The following is a 15,580-nucleotide window of genomic DNA, read 5'->3' as shown; positions in this document are numbered from 1 at the left end:
AGAAAAACAATAATTAGCATAATTATAATGACAGTGAAATGCATGCTTATTGTGAAATCATTTTCCAATTAGGATTCTGTTGCATTTCATGACAATGCTTCACAACAAACAATAATTGTTACAATAAATTCATTCTTCAGAAAAGTACGTATTGTATGAGTGACTCTGATTTATAACAGAATACTTTCAGGTGAACCTATTTTGTAAGCAGTACCAGTACCTACATTTTCCCACACCACCTCATTCTAGTGCCGAGGTCATGGAAAGCATGGGGCTCTACCTCCATGCCCCCCAAGTGCCTTCATAGCATGTTATGGGGATACCTTTACCTTTACCTACATTTTCAATTGTTAATTTTGTTCACTTTATTCTTTAAGTACCGGTACCTACTTTATTTTCAATAATTGTATTGTTTTAATTAGTTGTAATTGTTTTAATCTATTCAAAGACAACATGGATAAGCTCATGAAAAATTTATACCAAAACTCAATTTAAAATCAGTGCTGAGTGTCCTGTATTTCTTTCTGATGTTTCTGGGAACCCTAATGGGAGAATGTTAAAGTTTTGTTCATATGCTGCAGAATAATGATAAGAATGATAATTATTATTACAGAATTGCTATAGTTTATGTACGCTTAATACAAGTATTAATAAATAAACTCATACATTTATTTATTTTATTTTTAATGGTATTTGAAACTGTAGGGGTGTAAGGTTTCATTTTTAGGAGGATTACATAGAACCCTAGATCATATATGTAACATATATGTTACATATATGATCTTGGATAGAACTTTACTTTCTGAGTTGGCAACACTAATTTTATATTGGCAGCGCTTATTGTTATGAATTTTGCTCATAAGTAGTCGCGAATTGTGATAAAATGTTTAAGATAAACTGCATTCCTTATAGAAGTTTTGTAAGACACTACAGTCGTATACTTTATTCAAGTTCACTGTCATATAACGGTATATGTGTGAGATCAAAGATAGTTTCAATTGCTTTATGTCGTATTAATGTCAATGATGTGTCCAGACCTAACCTGCAATGCGTGAGAAATAAATATACAAAGAATAAACAGAAGTCAGCGGAGGTAAATAATAGTCTTCATTAAACTTATCGGTTAAATCAAACGTTAACTGTCACGAAACAGTGCCAGTGCATATGAGTTTTCATAATAAAATGTATAACGTGATAATCAAGAATACATCAACAAGGTCAGTGTTAGAAGGTCGAATAATGTCTAATTTTGAAGAGAATTTCAAATTTTGTCTCCTTATTTATAATAACTGAAGTAGCATATATTCTTACTGCTTTGGTATAAAGCAAATATTAATTTATTAAATTTATTTTATAGTTGAAGGTTATGTAAAATACTAGGCGTACTGGTTCGACAGACAAAATAGTTGCTGTAGATGTACTGGTATGTACAGTATTTTAAAACTAACATATTAACAATAAAAATGAAGTTGGTAGTAAGCTATATAGCTTACTCATTAATAAAATAATATACCTAGGCAAATGATATTGGATGTACAACTAATTCATAATATTAAATACAGCTCTATATAGTTGCAAAGAAAATAGGCCAAATATAACTTCAGGCTAAACTTATCAAATCTTCACACTGCCCCACAATAAATCTAAGACCAATGGTTAATGTATAATCACACTAAGCTTATCTAGGCCTGTATCGAACCAATATTAGTTATTACTTATTAACATTGAAAATATAGCTTGCAAACATACAAACTTATCAATATAAACTATTTATAATAGGTAGGCCTAACATTGAAGATGATAATTCTAAACTAAGGTTATAACATTGAAGATAAATTAATTCTTCTACTGACAAGGGAAACTTTTCATTGTTCTCCCTTCAGATTTTAAAAAATTGTAGCTTATTTTATTGTTCTGGGAGACCTGAATCAGAATATAAAATCAAAACATGCCGAAGTTGTGATTAAAAGGGCTTAAATAACGTTACAAGAATCATGAAAAAGTTATATAAACATGTATGGACATGGAATGGCTTTGGAAAGACATTTAGTTAGCTCAACGGATGGCATGTTTAGTTAAGTAGGGGACCCATGTTCAAATCAAATATATATCTTGTCATTTTTTTTTCTTATAATGTTTTGTTTTCTTGTGTAGATGGAAAGATTAAATTCAGAAGGAATGCATGGAAATGGAAATTGCCAAAATTCAGAAGGAATGCATGGAAATGGAAATTGCCAACTAGAAGAAACTAGCAAAAGACAGAACAGAGTGGAAGCGTTTTGTGAAATCGACATGGAGTAGGCATGCTCCAATTTCTTTTGATTGCTTGATTGATTGATTTGTAATCCTTTTTGTTGTTTTTTAGTATTTTTTCATTATCTGGATTCTAATGACAAAAAAACCGGTGTTGTTGCTCTAAATCAATAGAATAAAAGTGTTTTGTTACTCATTTTCTTGCGGACAAAACAACTTAATTCTGTAATGAATGACAGTGAAAGGTTTCATTACTGAACAAATGATCAAAAACACATATTGTCGCATATGCTACAACAGATAAATGCCAGAGTGTTACACTTAAAACATGTGTAGGCCTACTATTAATTATTAAGTGTAATAAGTTCTTATACAAGTACTCAGCAATAGTGCTGTCCCTTGGGGAACTCGAACACTTCAAAATTTTCGAAATTAGCTATCTTGCACTAGTTTGCAAAAGTCACAAGCTGTACCGTATTTAACAGATTCATCTAGCCTGTAAAATCGTCTTCAATTTAAGATCTAATGCATCATGCATAATAAACAAACTGAAAGATCAAGTAGATGCACAGCAAGAATCTTCTTGCCTGTTCAACTAGAACCAACTGAGAAGGGATCTGTATATTTCTATCGGTATTCAGAAGTCCTGCCCTCTACATGTTTTTACTTTTAAAAGAACAAAAAGTAAGAAGTAGCCGGGAATCGAATCCAGAACTTCTACTCGAAAGGCGCATCACTAACCAGTTGAGCTAAGCAAACGATGGTATAATGATAAAGCATTGCAGTATGTCTATTGGCATGTAGCGAGTTTTAACTAGGATTTACGCCATTTAGAAGCAACTTCGACATATTCAAAGGTTGTTTCTTATTCTCGTTTTCATGAGCTTCGAAATGAGCTATATTTCATTAAAATGTGAAAGGGGTGTGATGAAAAGTTTCCCTTGTGAGTAAAAGCAACAATCCAAAGGAAATTTCTTCAATTCTTTCTTGAATTTAATAATTGCAGTTAATTTTTTAATAGTGTGTAAAGTGATTTATTAAAAAGAACTCTACCATTATAAAAAAAAACTTTTTCCAAAGAGAGAACTTTTATGTCAGATCACATGCAAATTAGATTTATTCCTTGTGTCATGTTCATTTCTAATGAAATTATAGAATTGTTTGTGGTTGTGGTGATAAGTTACGAATGTTTTTTTTTTTTTTTTTTTACTGAATTAAGGTGGTATATAAGAATTTATGTTTTCATATAAGTGTATGAAATTTATAGGTTTGTTTTTGCAGCAGTTTCCAACATATCCAATCATCATGAGCATGCACACATTGACTTTACTGTTCATGCAGCGATAACTTCAAACTCTGATTACTTGCTCATTAAAGTCAGGCATTCTCGCAGCAAATCAAACCATCACCAAACCATTTCCTGACGATCAGAAAAATTTGTGGATCAAGCGAAAAATCAGTCTCAAATTACTTTGGCACATGCACATTAAGATAGTTGTGCTTTACTTTTATCCACTGGATTGGCAAACACAAACTTTTTGCATGAATATTTTATTTTTTCATGCTTATCTGTTTTGGTTATTAAAATATATTATAAAATTTAATTAGACCTTCAATATGGGAGATTAGTAAATTATTTTACAGCACATGAATATTCATGTAGTGATGGTTTGAAATTAATTCCAAACTGATCATCACTGATTGAGGTTGAAAAAGTTTTCAAACCGTTGTCAAACCATCACAAACTCGCTGCAGAAACAAGCCTAATGCTGTCTTTAATTTTTTCAGTAAAACGATAAGTTCTTTTTCCATGGGGGAAGGAAGGAGGTTGGAGTGATTTGGGTTTAGTGGGATAATTTGGGTATAAGTTACAATTTATTGAATAAAACTTTACATAAACTTCAAACACATGCCAATTTAATATGTACTGTCTATTTCACGTATTGTCTATCATGGAGTGTTAAAAATTTGTGTTGGTCACACTGATACTTCCTGGTAAAAATATGTTTTTTATTTATCAGAGTATGAAATGACACGTCACATTCAAAGCAATGTTGTTGGAGCATCAGCTCTGTTACATATTTAGAACATGTTTTTAATAAATGTAGTAATATATCATTACTAGTTTGTTAGTAAATTACAATTTACAGACTTGAGGTAATTTGAGTTAAATGGTAACTAACCTAGTTTTCGTTTCAGATCATGCGACGTGCAGAAGTTATGGATGGGTGAAAGACAAATATCCGAAGTATGGTTTTAATGGGAAATATTTCAAGTTTACAAAATAAATCTTAAATCGAGAACATGAGTATCGGCTGAAATGTTTTTATCTTGCTAGGTCTAATTAAAATTTTTAAATGCCTACCTAAGCTCTGCATTCTTTTTTAGGATACATACACTAACCTGTGATTGGAATAATTTGATTTGATACAGAATTTAAAGCATGTTTTACTTCAGTAATACACATTATACCCAAATTTCCCCATCCATGGGGTAAATTGAATATAGTTAATCTTAGGGTTATTATTATGATAAGAAGAGGTCAACATACTTGAAAATGCAATAGAATCATTCTGGAAGGTTACAGTGTTGACATATAAAAAACTGGCTGGAAAATTTTATAATGGTAACAGCTATGGATCTCTAAATTTATAAAGGCCGTTTGTTACACCGAAATTACCTCAATTGACCCTATGTTGAAAATTTTCTCATTAATGGAAATGGTTTAGTTCTTAAGCTGATGGGAGTGGTATTGGGTGTAATAGTATAGCAGTGTATCAATGCATATTCTTGATACAAATAGGATTAACCAGTGCTTCATAGTAATTTTTCTCTTGGCCATACGCCCCACTCTTTGTTTTCTACCTTGCAATATATTTTACTCTCCTCTCTCTATTTCTCCGACTGTCATTTAATGATTTTTTAATATTAAAGAAGAAGTAGAAAAATTGTTTTGCTGTACATTTTAATTATACAACAACCTTGATTTAAAGAATATATCATGTAGCCCCACTGTAGATACACACTTGCCTCAATGAATCTTGGAGTGTGTATTTGAAGCACTTTTTATTTTTCATTCATTATTTTATATAATTCTGGATTCCAGTGCTGCAGTGTGGACAATTTTTGTTCATGAACATCAAAGAAAATACATTAGGAACAGCAAGAAATGATCTAAGATCTGTACAGATCTCTGCATACAAAACTTAGGCAGCCATACATTGTATGGCTCCATACAGACAAAATTTTGTTTTCCCCATACTATTAATTAAAAAAATTGTAGGTATCCATATGATGTATGGCCCCGTATGGCCTCCATGACAGCACTGGGATCAACCGTATTTTTCGAATCTGAATACTTACTGTAATTTTATTATCAGTCATGTTGGATGGTGTCAGAATTCGGAATTCTTTTGAAATTTTCACATAAAATCTAGGAATAGGCCTAATGATTTTAATATGGACTAGGCTAATATATATTTCGTATTCCCTATATATGTCATCAAGGCACTTGATGAGGCTTGACACGTTCTTGACCTCTACACCGAATGGGATGTCATAATATATCACTATTCATTTGGGTAATTCTTTACAATTGTGTTACCAAAGGAAAGCAGATATTTATCTTCACTTACCTACCGATCTAAATGGGTAGGCTATATGCAAGGCATACTAGTCCAAAAGTCTAAACTAACCAAACCTAACCTGTCACTGATATTCGCTTTTCATCTATGTACCTATCAAAAAACTTACATGCAAGGCATGTGATCCTCCTGTCCATAAGCCACCACTTTCACAGAAACTTTCCACTCTTGTTTCAGTGTGAAATTAGAATTACCATACTGATATGTATTTGCAAGAGATGCCATCCCGACTAGAAGCAAAGTACATAAATACATATTACCATTCTTTGGTAACGCACTTGTAAAGAAATACCTTAATTTACGTAACCATAGCAGTACCAATATGAGTACCTCATTGTTTTACATGTACAGTATTTCATTTCATAGACAAGTGATTAGGCAAAAATCTGTAGTTCCTCAGAGAAAAAAAATTCAATCCTAATTAAATCATGATATAGGCTAGAAAAGGGATGGGCATAATGTGTCTCCTTACGCAGTGCCTGCACGGGAACATTACGCACATCCCTGAACATAACTAAACAGTGATTTGAAAGTTCATACAGTTACATCATTTGAGCTAATTCTTTTAAATTTGACGGTGTTGAATTATTCTGTGCATAACTTAACAGAGGAAAATAAAAGCAAAGTCATGCTCAGTAATCAGAAAGAAGAATGAGACATAGTGAATCATTGGTGATTTTTTATCAATATAAATTCAGAAAAATAGTTCTCTGTTGAAACTAGCATAATTATGTGTTGCAACAGAAATTATTGTTACTACATTGTCTGAAAACATTAGTTTTTTGAATATACAATGTGAACACGTAGAAAATGTGTAATGTTTTGACATGGAAAGGTTACTGTAACATCACTTGTGGTTCATGGAAACAGAAGTGTAAGTAATTTTTGATGCAGTCCATCTTACTCCATTCGCTGTTTAATGTTTTTCGAGGTTTTCCACACAACAGTCATGGAAATATGGGTATATGGGTTTTGTATGAAATCAAATACAGTACAGTGTTGAAGTACATAAGTTGTTATTTATTACTTTAATTCGAGTATAGACATTTCAACAACATTAATATTTTCTTAAATCCCCTGTCATTTTTCTCTCCCAAAATTGCGTTGTAATGTGATATTATAATGAGGTGTTCAAAACAACATATCGTCCAATTCACTTTCTGTGTAGTAGAATTATGTGGCTAGATCACATTCTAAGAACAAAATTGATCAATTTCAAAACAGTTAACTTCGGTTATAGTTATTCAGATCGCTGCATCTGTTCTCTTTATTGATTATTGTATAGAAACTTCATAAATTCTGAACTTTAGCTCCTCTTTTCTCAGATCAGTCTTAGTGGAGTTAATTGGTTTGGCTTCTAACTGCCCTAGTTGTGATAAACTATAAAATTGTTCAGTAGAGTATTATTTTAAACAGAATATGGAAAAAGAAATAGTACTGTAACTTTAATTTTTAGTTCACAGATTTTCAAAATTTTAATGTTAATTTAACTATATGAAACATGATTTGATATGTAATTTTGATTACAGGAGTCATCCGATTCTGATTCTGATGATGAAAATATCGACGATGGAGTATCAGACAGGAATGCAAAGATTGTTACTATAAAAGTTGGCTCCCTTCGCACTGACCTCATAGTCAAAGCAGGACTTTCTATCGCCAGGAAGTAAGAAAACATGAATGGAAATTGTTTTTTTTTTAAGCTAGGAATGATCCTCAAGAGTTAAAACATACATATTATTGCTTATAATTACATTACTGGATTAGCATAGAATGATAATGATGATAATAGGGTTTCTTATTTTTTTTTTGAAATCCATACACAGCATCATCAGAGTAGGACGACATTATCTTCAATAAATAGAAAAGTTAATTTTCAAGACTTACCTTCATCCTTGCAGTGTAAAGTGAATCATTCTCGTTCTTTGCTCACCTAGTATTGGATACAGTTCATACAGCTGTTGTACAGACCCAGAAACAAAATTTGGATGCATGCACAATATGTTATAACAGAAACTTGGAAAATTCAGGTGGCCCAAATTTTATTTCTGGGTCTGTACATATAACATTTTATTTTTTAAGAATACATTATGTTCATGTATTGTGGGTCCCTATCACCACGGCATGGCACGTCCTCAGGTTGCGGATAGAGTAGACGGCCTCCAGATATGGAGGGTAGCTGCGAATATATTGAATAAGCAGTCGTGGACAGCCGATAAGGGGTGGTCCTCCAGCTTGGGGGTTGGGCGAAGGGCTAACAACCCATCACCGTAAAAAACAGCTTGTTACGAATCCCTACAATAAGACCGGTTCTTCTGTATGGTTGTGAAACTTGGCCTCTCACTCTGAGAGAGGAACATAGGTTAAGGGTGTTTGAGAATAAGGTGCTTAGGAAAATATTTGGGGCTAAACGGGATGAAGTTACAGGAGAATGGAGAAAGTTACACAACACAGAACTGCACGCATTGTATTCTTCACCTGACATAATTAGGAACATTAAATCCAGACGTTTGAGATGGGCAGGGCATGTAGCACATATGGGCGAATCCAGAAATGCATATAGAGTGTTAGTTGGGAGACTGGAGGGAAAAAGACCTTTAGGGAGGCCGAGACGTAGATGGGAGGATAATATTAAAATGGATTTGAGGGAGGTGGGGTATGATGATAGAGACTGGATTAATCTTGCACAGGATAGGGACCGCTGGCGGGCTTATGTGAGGCTGGCAGTGAACCTTCGGGTTCCTTAAAAGCCATTTGTAAGTAAGTAAGAATACATTATGTGGACATCATTATCAACACAACTAGACAATAGACATTTCATATTGTTTTGTTTTACCTACTATCAAACATCAAAGATCCTTATAAAAGATGGCTCCCTAGAATGGAATAAGGATAAAATATTAAATATCTGGAGAGATTATTTTCAGAACCTCTTATTAGGAGATGAGTTAGCTGATCGTCAAGATCAACAAATCCTCAAAGAAGAAAATTGTTTGAAACAAGCACTGAAGAATAAGATTTGACAATGTTGGATTTAGAAATAACTTTGGAAAAAATTAAAAACGGGAAAGCACCAGGTGAAGATGAGGTAACAGTTGAGATGATAAAAGCAGCTGGATCAATGGGAATGCAGTAGCTTTATCGTTTAATGAATTAATTTGGAAAGAAGGAAAAATACCAAAAGATTGATTGACAAAATAGGAATTATTATACTATTTACAAAAAGGTGACAAAAAAAAGATTGTAGAAATTATAGGGGCATTACTTTATTGTCTCAGTGTTTTAAAATATATGAAAGCATAATTTATTTAAAGTTGTAAATAGAAATTAAAAATAAATTGCAGGAAGAACAACATGGTTTTAGACCAGAAAGATCAACAATAGACTTCATATTCACTGTTAAACAATTAATAGAAAAAAGATGGGAATACAATAAAGTTATTTTCATTACATTTATAGACTTAAGTAAAGCTTTTGACTTGATTGACAGGAATAAAATATGGAAAGTTTTAGATAAACTCAAAAATTAATAGAAATATGATTGCAAGAATTAAAACATAATATATTCAGATTGCATAAATTGTGTAACAGTAGAAAATAAAAAAATCAAGCTTATTTGAAACGTGAAAAGGAGTTAGAGAGGAATGTACTCTCTCCATTATTGTTTAATGTAGCATTAGATGAAATTCTAAAAATTTTGAAAAATAAAGATACAGAAGAAAATCTGAAAATTTGGACATTTGCAGATGATATATTAATATGGGAAGATAATAAACTGAAATTTAAAAAAGAATAAAAAAACCCTAGAAGAATGGCAGGGAGAATTAGAAAAATATGACCTACATCTAAATCTTGAGAAGTTTTTAGTGATGAGGATTTGAAGAGGACAGTTAGATAATGGTTATATTAAGGTCGAAAATCACGTTTTAAAAGAAGCAGAGGAAGTAGATTATTTAGGAAGCAGGATTTCATACACAGAAAAAATTCAACAAAATTCTAGGCAGAAGAAATAACATTTTTAAGAAGCATAGAAAACAAGAAGGGACAAAATCATGAAATGAGGTCATTAGACATACATTAGGAGTTCAAAAATTGAAAGATACAATAGAGAAGACGAGATTAAAATGGTTCGGTCATTTGAAAAGAATGAATGAGAGAATAATACCAAGAAGGGCATAGGAAATGAAAGTCAAAGGTGTAAGAACATTAGGAAGACTCTCGACTAGATAGTTAGAGCATCTACACATAGATTTAAAAGAGAGACTCCTGCTCCTGCATATTTCTTAAGAGGAGGAAAGAAGTTAACAGCACGAAATGACACCTTCTTGAATGAAACATGCTACAAATTAGCCTACATGCATACATGTAAGACCAGGTAGTGTTGGGGTTGGCCTTCCCTTCTGTATAGTAATAATCTGTTCTTGTAAACTGATTTTCCTAAATTGTCCAAAATATATTATGTTTTCACTTCCATTCATTGTTGAATAATTGCGCAAATTAACAATTACACGACCAGGCAGTTTATATTTCCCGCCCATGCGCTGATTCAGAGGAGGATCTCCTCCCTCTCCGTTCATTTACTTGCTTTAAAACTCTGCTTCTTTCTCTGGCCGCTAGTGCCTTTCCTCCACACAGACAATCTCGCATCTTTCTCACAGTTTTCTCTCAGCACATGAGCGTGCATCGTTTAAAACTCGATCAACTGAGTTTTTCTTATGGCTGTGAACTTAAAAATTATCGAATCTTCCTCGAATTTAAAGGCACATATTTTATTTGGTATTTACTTTCAAAAGAAGAAAATGTGAGGGGACGTTCCTCCCTTCCCTCCCCCGAGGAATCGCCAGTGGGAGAGACCATGATTGGGAAAGAATTCAAGAGGAGGAATTGTGGCTGGACAGGATTTTGTGGAGGATACTGTGTTCTGAGACGACCCACAACTGAGTGGAAACATCTACGACGATGACGATTATGATTATGATGATGACGATGGTGACATTATCAGAGAAGAGACGTTTGCCATCTCACTCTTAGGGTGAAAACATGTTGGAGTTGTTCATCTCGCCTCTCCGAGCAGCTCACTCGCCATGAATCTTGCATCTCACCTCAGCAGAACATAGTGAAGCAGTTCATCTCGCCATTTAATATGGTGGGAAAAATTCTATCAGCCACGTGGTTCCTTTCAGAGAATACAACGTAATAAACATTAATATATAGGTTGTAAGAAACACACCAGACTTGGTGAAGTGTGTCACTTGTGTCAGCAGCTAAAGACATTTCCAGATAGATTGTATGAATATTTAATCATGTCTCAGTCAACTTTCAATTATATCTCGACCCTAGCAGAATCTAAAATCCACATACATACTCGTAGGGAACTATTTACTGCTGAAGAGAGGTGGTAGTATCTCTAAGGTAATGATTATCTCTAATAGGAATAATGAAGAAGTCTATATATGAACTTTGTCTGCCATATCTTTCTCAAAAGTACAATGTCCCTCTTAAACAATGATCTGTCATTGGTTTGCTGTTTGACAGTAGAGGTTCAATTACAAAATTTACATGGAATTATCTTAAGGAATTTCACAATCCTTTTGATTATGTAATGTCTATTCTTATAAATATTATCAAGGATTCTATCCACTTATATTATTTGCCTTCAACAATTAACTTTCTTTTTTATTTAATATTTCAAATCACATTATACTGTAAATGTTTATTGTATTCAGGACCCTTGTGGTCATTCAAATTCTTTCAGCTGATGTCTTTAATGAATGAATAAAATTAAATTGTAGCAATATGAGATGAAAATGAATGCAAATAAGATGAAGACCGTGGTCATAGGAAGAAAAATAAATAAGATAAACTTGCGAATTCTAAATGAGGCAGTAGAGCACGTGGACAGCTTCAAATACTTTGGGTATACTATAAACAGTAACATGAACTGCTGCCAGGGAGTCAAAAGGCGTATAGCAATGGCTAAGGCAGCTTTTAATAGAAAAAAAGAGCATCTTCTACGGACCTCTGGAAAAAGAACTAAGTATGAGACTAGTGAAGTGCTTTGTGTGGAGTGTGGAATTGTATGGGAGAGAAACATGGACATTACGACGAAGTGAAAAGAAACGACTAGAAGCATTTGAAATTTGGATATGGAGAAGGATGGAACATGTGAAGTGGATAGACAGAATAAGAAATGAAGCTGTGTTGGAAAGAGTGGGTGAAGAAAGAATAATGCTGAAACTGCCTACTGGAAGGAATTGTGAACGGAAGAAGAATTCAAGACAGAAGAAGATATCAGCTGATAGACATTAAGATATGGATCTTATGCGGAGACTAAGAGAAAGGCAAAAAAATAGGAAAGATTGGAGAATTCTGAGTTTGCAATGAAAGACTGCAGTTGAGCAGAACACTATGAATGAATATGTAGGGCTATATGCAAGAACATCACTTCATCTTGACTTCCTCAAGTTAAGTTTATTGCCAGTAAGTAACTTGTACAAAATAATAAACAGAAGTAGTAAACAGTCTTGCTCAAGCAGGTATACGAACACAACATATACATAACAAAGATATACATAATTAGTAGAAACAAAATGGGTTTAAAAAACTTAAGGATAAATTAACTGTAAAGAAATACAATTTCAATTTTAAGATTTAATTTGTACAAATACATAAGTACATATTAAACAAATACATATTCTTTAAAAATTAAATTATATTAGGTCATAATATAAGTGCCAGATCCGTATTCAGAAACAATACTTATCTTTTCCTTGACAAAATGTAAGCAAAAAGCAAGTGAGCTTGGTATTCGATATCTTCATATAATAAGTACAACAACATAGAACTTCTGACCCATAGCTGCATTAAGCAGAAAGTGGGGCTATATTTCTTTTCAGACTTGTTATTTTCAAAAACATTCATTAAAATGGAAGGAAACGCAGATGAAGGTATTAACCTGCATCAGAAAACTTCCTTACAAACATGAAGATGTGGTGGAAAATAAGAAATCGGACTTTGTATAGGTTTCAGCAAAGAAGAAGAAATGGCACGAAATTTAGAACACAAAAAAATATAAGTGCAGTACGATTATTTAGTCCTGGCAGTCGCCGGCGATCTGCGCCTGGATCAGGCGGGTCCATTAAGTTAAGCCAAGGGATGTTCAGGTTAGTCTGTTGCCTGCAGTCAAAGGGATCGGATGTCTCGCATGCGGTATAACGTTGTGTTTCTAATACAGTTGAGCTGTACTGCATTCCTTTAGTGACTGCTCACCCTTATCTCTACTCCGGAGTTCTCCCCACTCCTATTACTTCCCCTCTTTCGCGTTGCTGAGCTGTCAGGACTAAATAATCGGGTCATAATACTGATAATATTAATTAAATAAAGTACAGTGCATTAGGAAACTCCCTCCACAGTGAGTAGAATGCTCAGAAATACGCTAAAGTGGATGGTAGCATTGGCGCTTTATGTATCTTAAATCTTACTAGCGTTTGGTTAAGTTATAACTAAGATGTAAGTTAAGTTGTGATTCTGAATGCGAATTCAACTTTTCTACCTATTGAGGTCTGAAAGTGAAGTTGAAGTAACATTTCTGAATATGACTCATAGTATTACTAAATCTGGCAACTTGGACTAATGATTATGATACCTTGATATAACAGTGTTCTAATATTCTTTTCTACTATACACTGTAATTTAAATGATTCGAACTTTAATGTTCATTGGTATAAAAATAAAAATTCTGCAACTGGTGGAGATTGGATCAGTTTTTATAGGAACTATTTTTATCACAGCCAATTATTGAGGAATTATGTAATTATGTTAGTCTTGAATTAATGTGTGTGCATGCATGAGATCAAAAATGAAAGTAACAAACAAATGCATGAGTAAACTATTTAATATTTTAATTATATTGTATATTCATTTTTAATTCCAGCAAAGTGGAAAATTTGTTCTATGAGAGCAGAATACGAGTTAATGGAAGAAAAATACTGAAGAAGAGTGCACAGGTATTATAATTTCTTTCTAGTTTTCATGCAGGTTTCCATGACGTTTTCTAATACTGATTGGCCTTTCTTTCAGGTACACATTGGAGACGAAGTTGATGTCATTCGTGGTGTTAGTCCAATGAATCCAAAATTTCTCTTGGTGTCTAGGTTGGAAATACTGTCAATGAAAGGAGAAGAGGAGAACATTAATGTTAAACTTCGAAGATTCAAATCTCTCACAATAGAAAACTACACTGACACATGGAAAGAATCCACTTCAAGTTCAGAGAGTTAGAACTGTGTAAATCTTCGTGAAGGTATAATATTAAATCAAACCTATTGTTTGTTGCTTGTCACATTTGGAGGTATACCCCTTTTTTTGTCGCTAATGTGACGAATTTTTCATACAGTTAAAAACTTTTAAAGTCAGCATTAACAGTAGACAGTTGAATCTCTTTATGTAAGAATAACTGTTTCCTGTGTTTGTATTTTTGATTTAAAATGTAAAATGAAAAGATAACTGGACTTAAACTATCTTATTTTTTATGTAGCAGGGTAGTATGTACATTCTAGAGGCAATAAACACTTTCCAAATATGAAAAAAAATTTGTATTTTACTGAAGAGAAATGACTATGTCTCTTATTAAATACCAATGAATCAGAGTGTATCTGTTAATGGAATTTTGCTCTTGCTTGCTCATATTAAGAGATCAAAGGATAAAAATAATAATTTATACACGTAACTATAGTTTTTTTTTTACATCCTTTGGAACATAAGAAATAGCACTTAAATAAATTAACCGTATAATAGACCTATAACCTCTGATTAAGATTCTGTCTGATATGTACTTCTATTATCAGGCCGTACATCTCACTTGACGATATGTGTCAGAAGAACAATTGTTTGTATACAGAGTGTTGTTGTTGTTTTCTAATGCCAGGCACTTGACAATAAAGTCATTTGACCTCTTGCACTCCAATATTTTTCAAAGATATAAAAATGGCAAGTTGTAGCCGATTTAAGTGAACACCATATTTTTGGTGGCTACTTCATTCACACACAACCCCCAGAATGTCTGGAGGACCACACCTGCTGTTGGTCGACGGATCCACTGGACCTAGTTGGGAGATCTTGTTGATCACCAACTTTCCCTCCTTAAGCCACCGGAGGACGATTTTAGTGCCATAGCAGGTCAGCACTAGGAACAGAAAAGTAGGAAGGGTAGGAAGGAAAGTGAAATGAACCCCTAGGCCTCGAATGCTCTAATACTGTCGGGGTCAAAGAAAGTAAGAGTTCAGTCAGAGGACTGGATAGAAAAGGGTAAAGAGAGAATTAGATATTGGATAAAGGAAAATTATACCAAATTCACTCATTAACTCATCAAGCTGACCAGTGCTAATTGATGAGTAGCTCCTCCCTTTAGTTCATCTTGTAAAATTATGCTTACTAACAGCTGCACCACGGGAAGGTAGGGATGGGACATTGGGTATTTGTCCAGGTTGGTTCCTTAAAGCCTTCAATGGGAAGGATTAATGGCTCTCACCCCTGTATTCGACAAATACCACTTTGCAGCCTATACAGAGTGTAACAGGACCTCACCGACAAACTGATAAGGATGATAGGCAAACACATGAACAACACAGAGAAACGCAAGGACTCGCCTAATAGTTGTATGTCTCTGTGCTCTGGACATGCTT

At 33.6% G+C, this 15,580-nt stretch overlaps 1 protein-coding gene across 2 annotated transcripts; it reads left to right on the top strand.

Annotated features, from left to right (window-relative positions):
* The first annotated feature begins 816 nt into the window (after positions 1–816).
* LOC138712225 (mitochondrial transcription rescue factor 1) lies at positions 817–14,498 on the top strand. Of its 2 annotated transcripts, XM_069843776.1 has the most exons (5): positions 1,078–1,217; positions 4,453–4,501; positions 7,427–7,563; positions 13,831–13,903; positions 13,977–14,498. In XM_069843776.1, the coding sequence occupies exons 1-5, from the start codon at positions 1,165–1,167 to the stop codon at positions 14,175–14,177; spliced, it is 513 nt and encodes a 170-aa protein (XP_069699877.1). In that variant the 5' UTR covers positions 1,078–1,164; the 3' UTR covers positions 14,178–14,498. The 2 variants fall into 2 exon arrangements, with proteins under 2 accessions (XP_069699876.1, XP_069699877.1); XM_069843775.1 differs by lacking the exon at positions 4,453–4,501 and having other exon boundaries at positions 817–1,093; positions 13,977–14,497.
* The last annotated feature ends 1,082 nt before the right edge of the window (positions 14,499–15,580 follow it).

This window comes from Periplaneta americana, chromosome 13, assembly GCF_040183065.1.
Source record: "Periplaneta americana isolate PAMFEO1 chromosome 13, P.americana_PAMFEO1_priV1, whole genome shotgun sequence".
Lineage (NCBI taxonomy): Eukaryota > Metazoa > Arthropoda > Insecta > Blattodea > Blattidae > Periplaneta > Periplaneta americana.
Note: the sequence above shows the minus strand (reverse complement) of the source record. Positions and strands in the feature narration are given on the sequence as shown.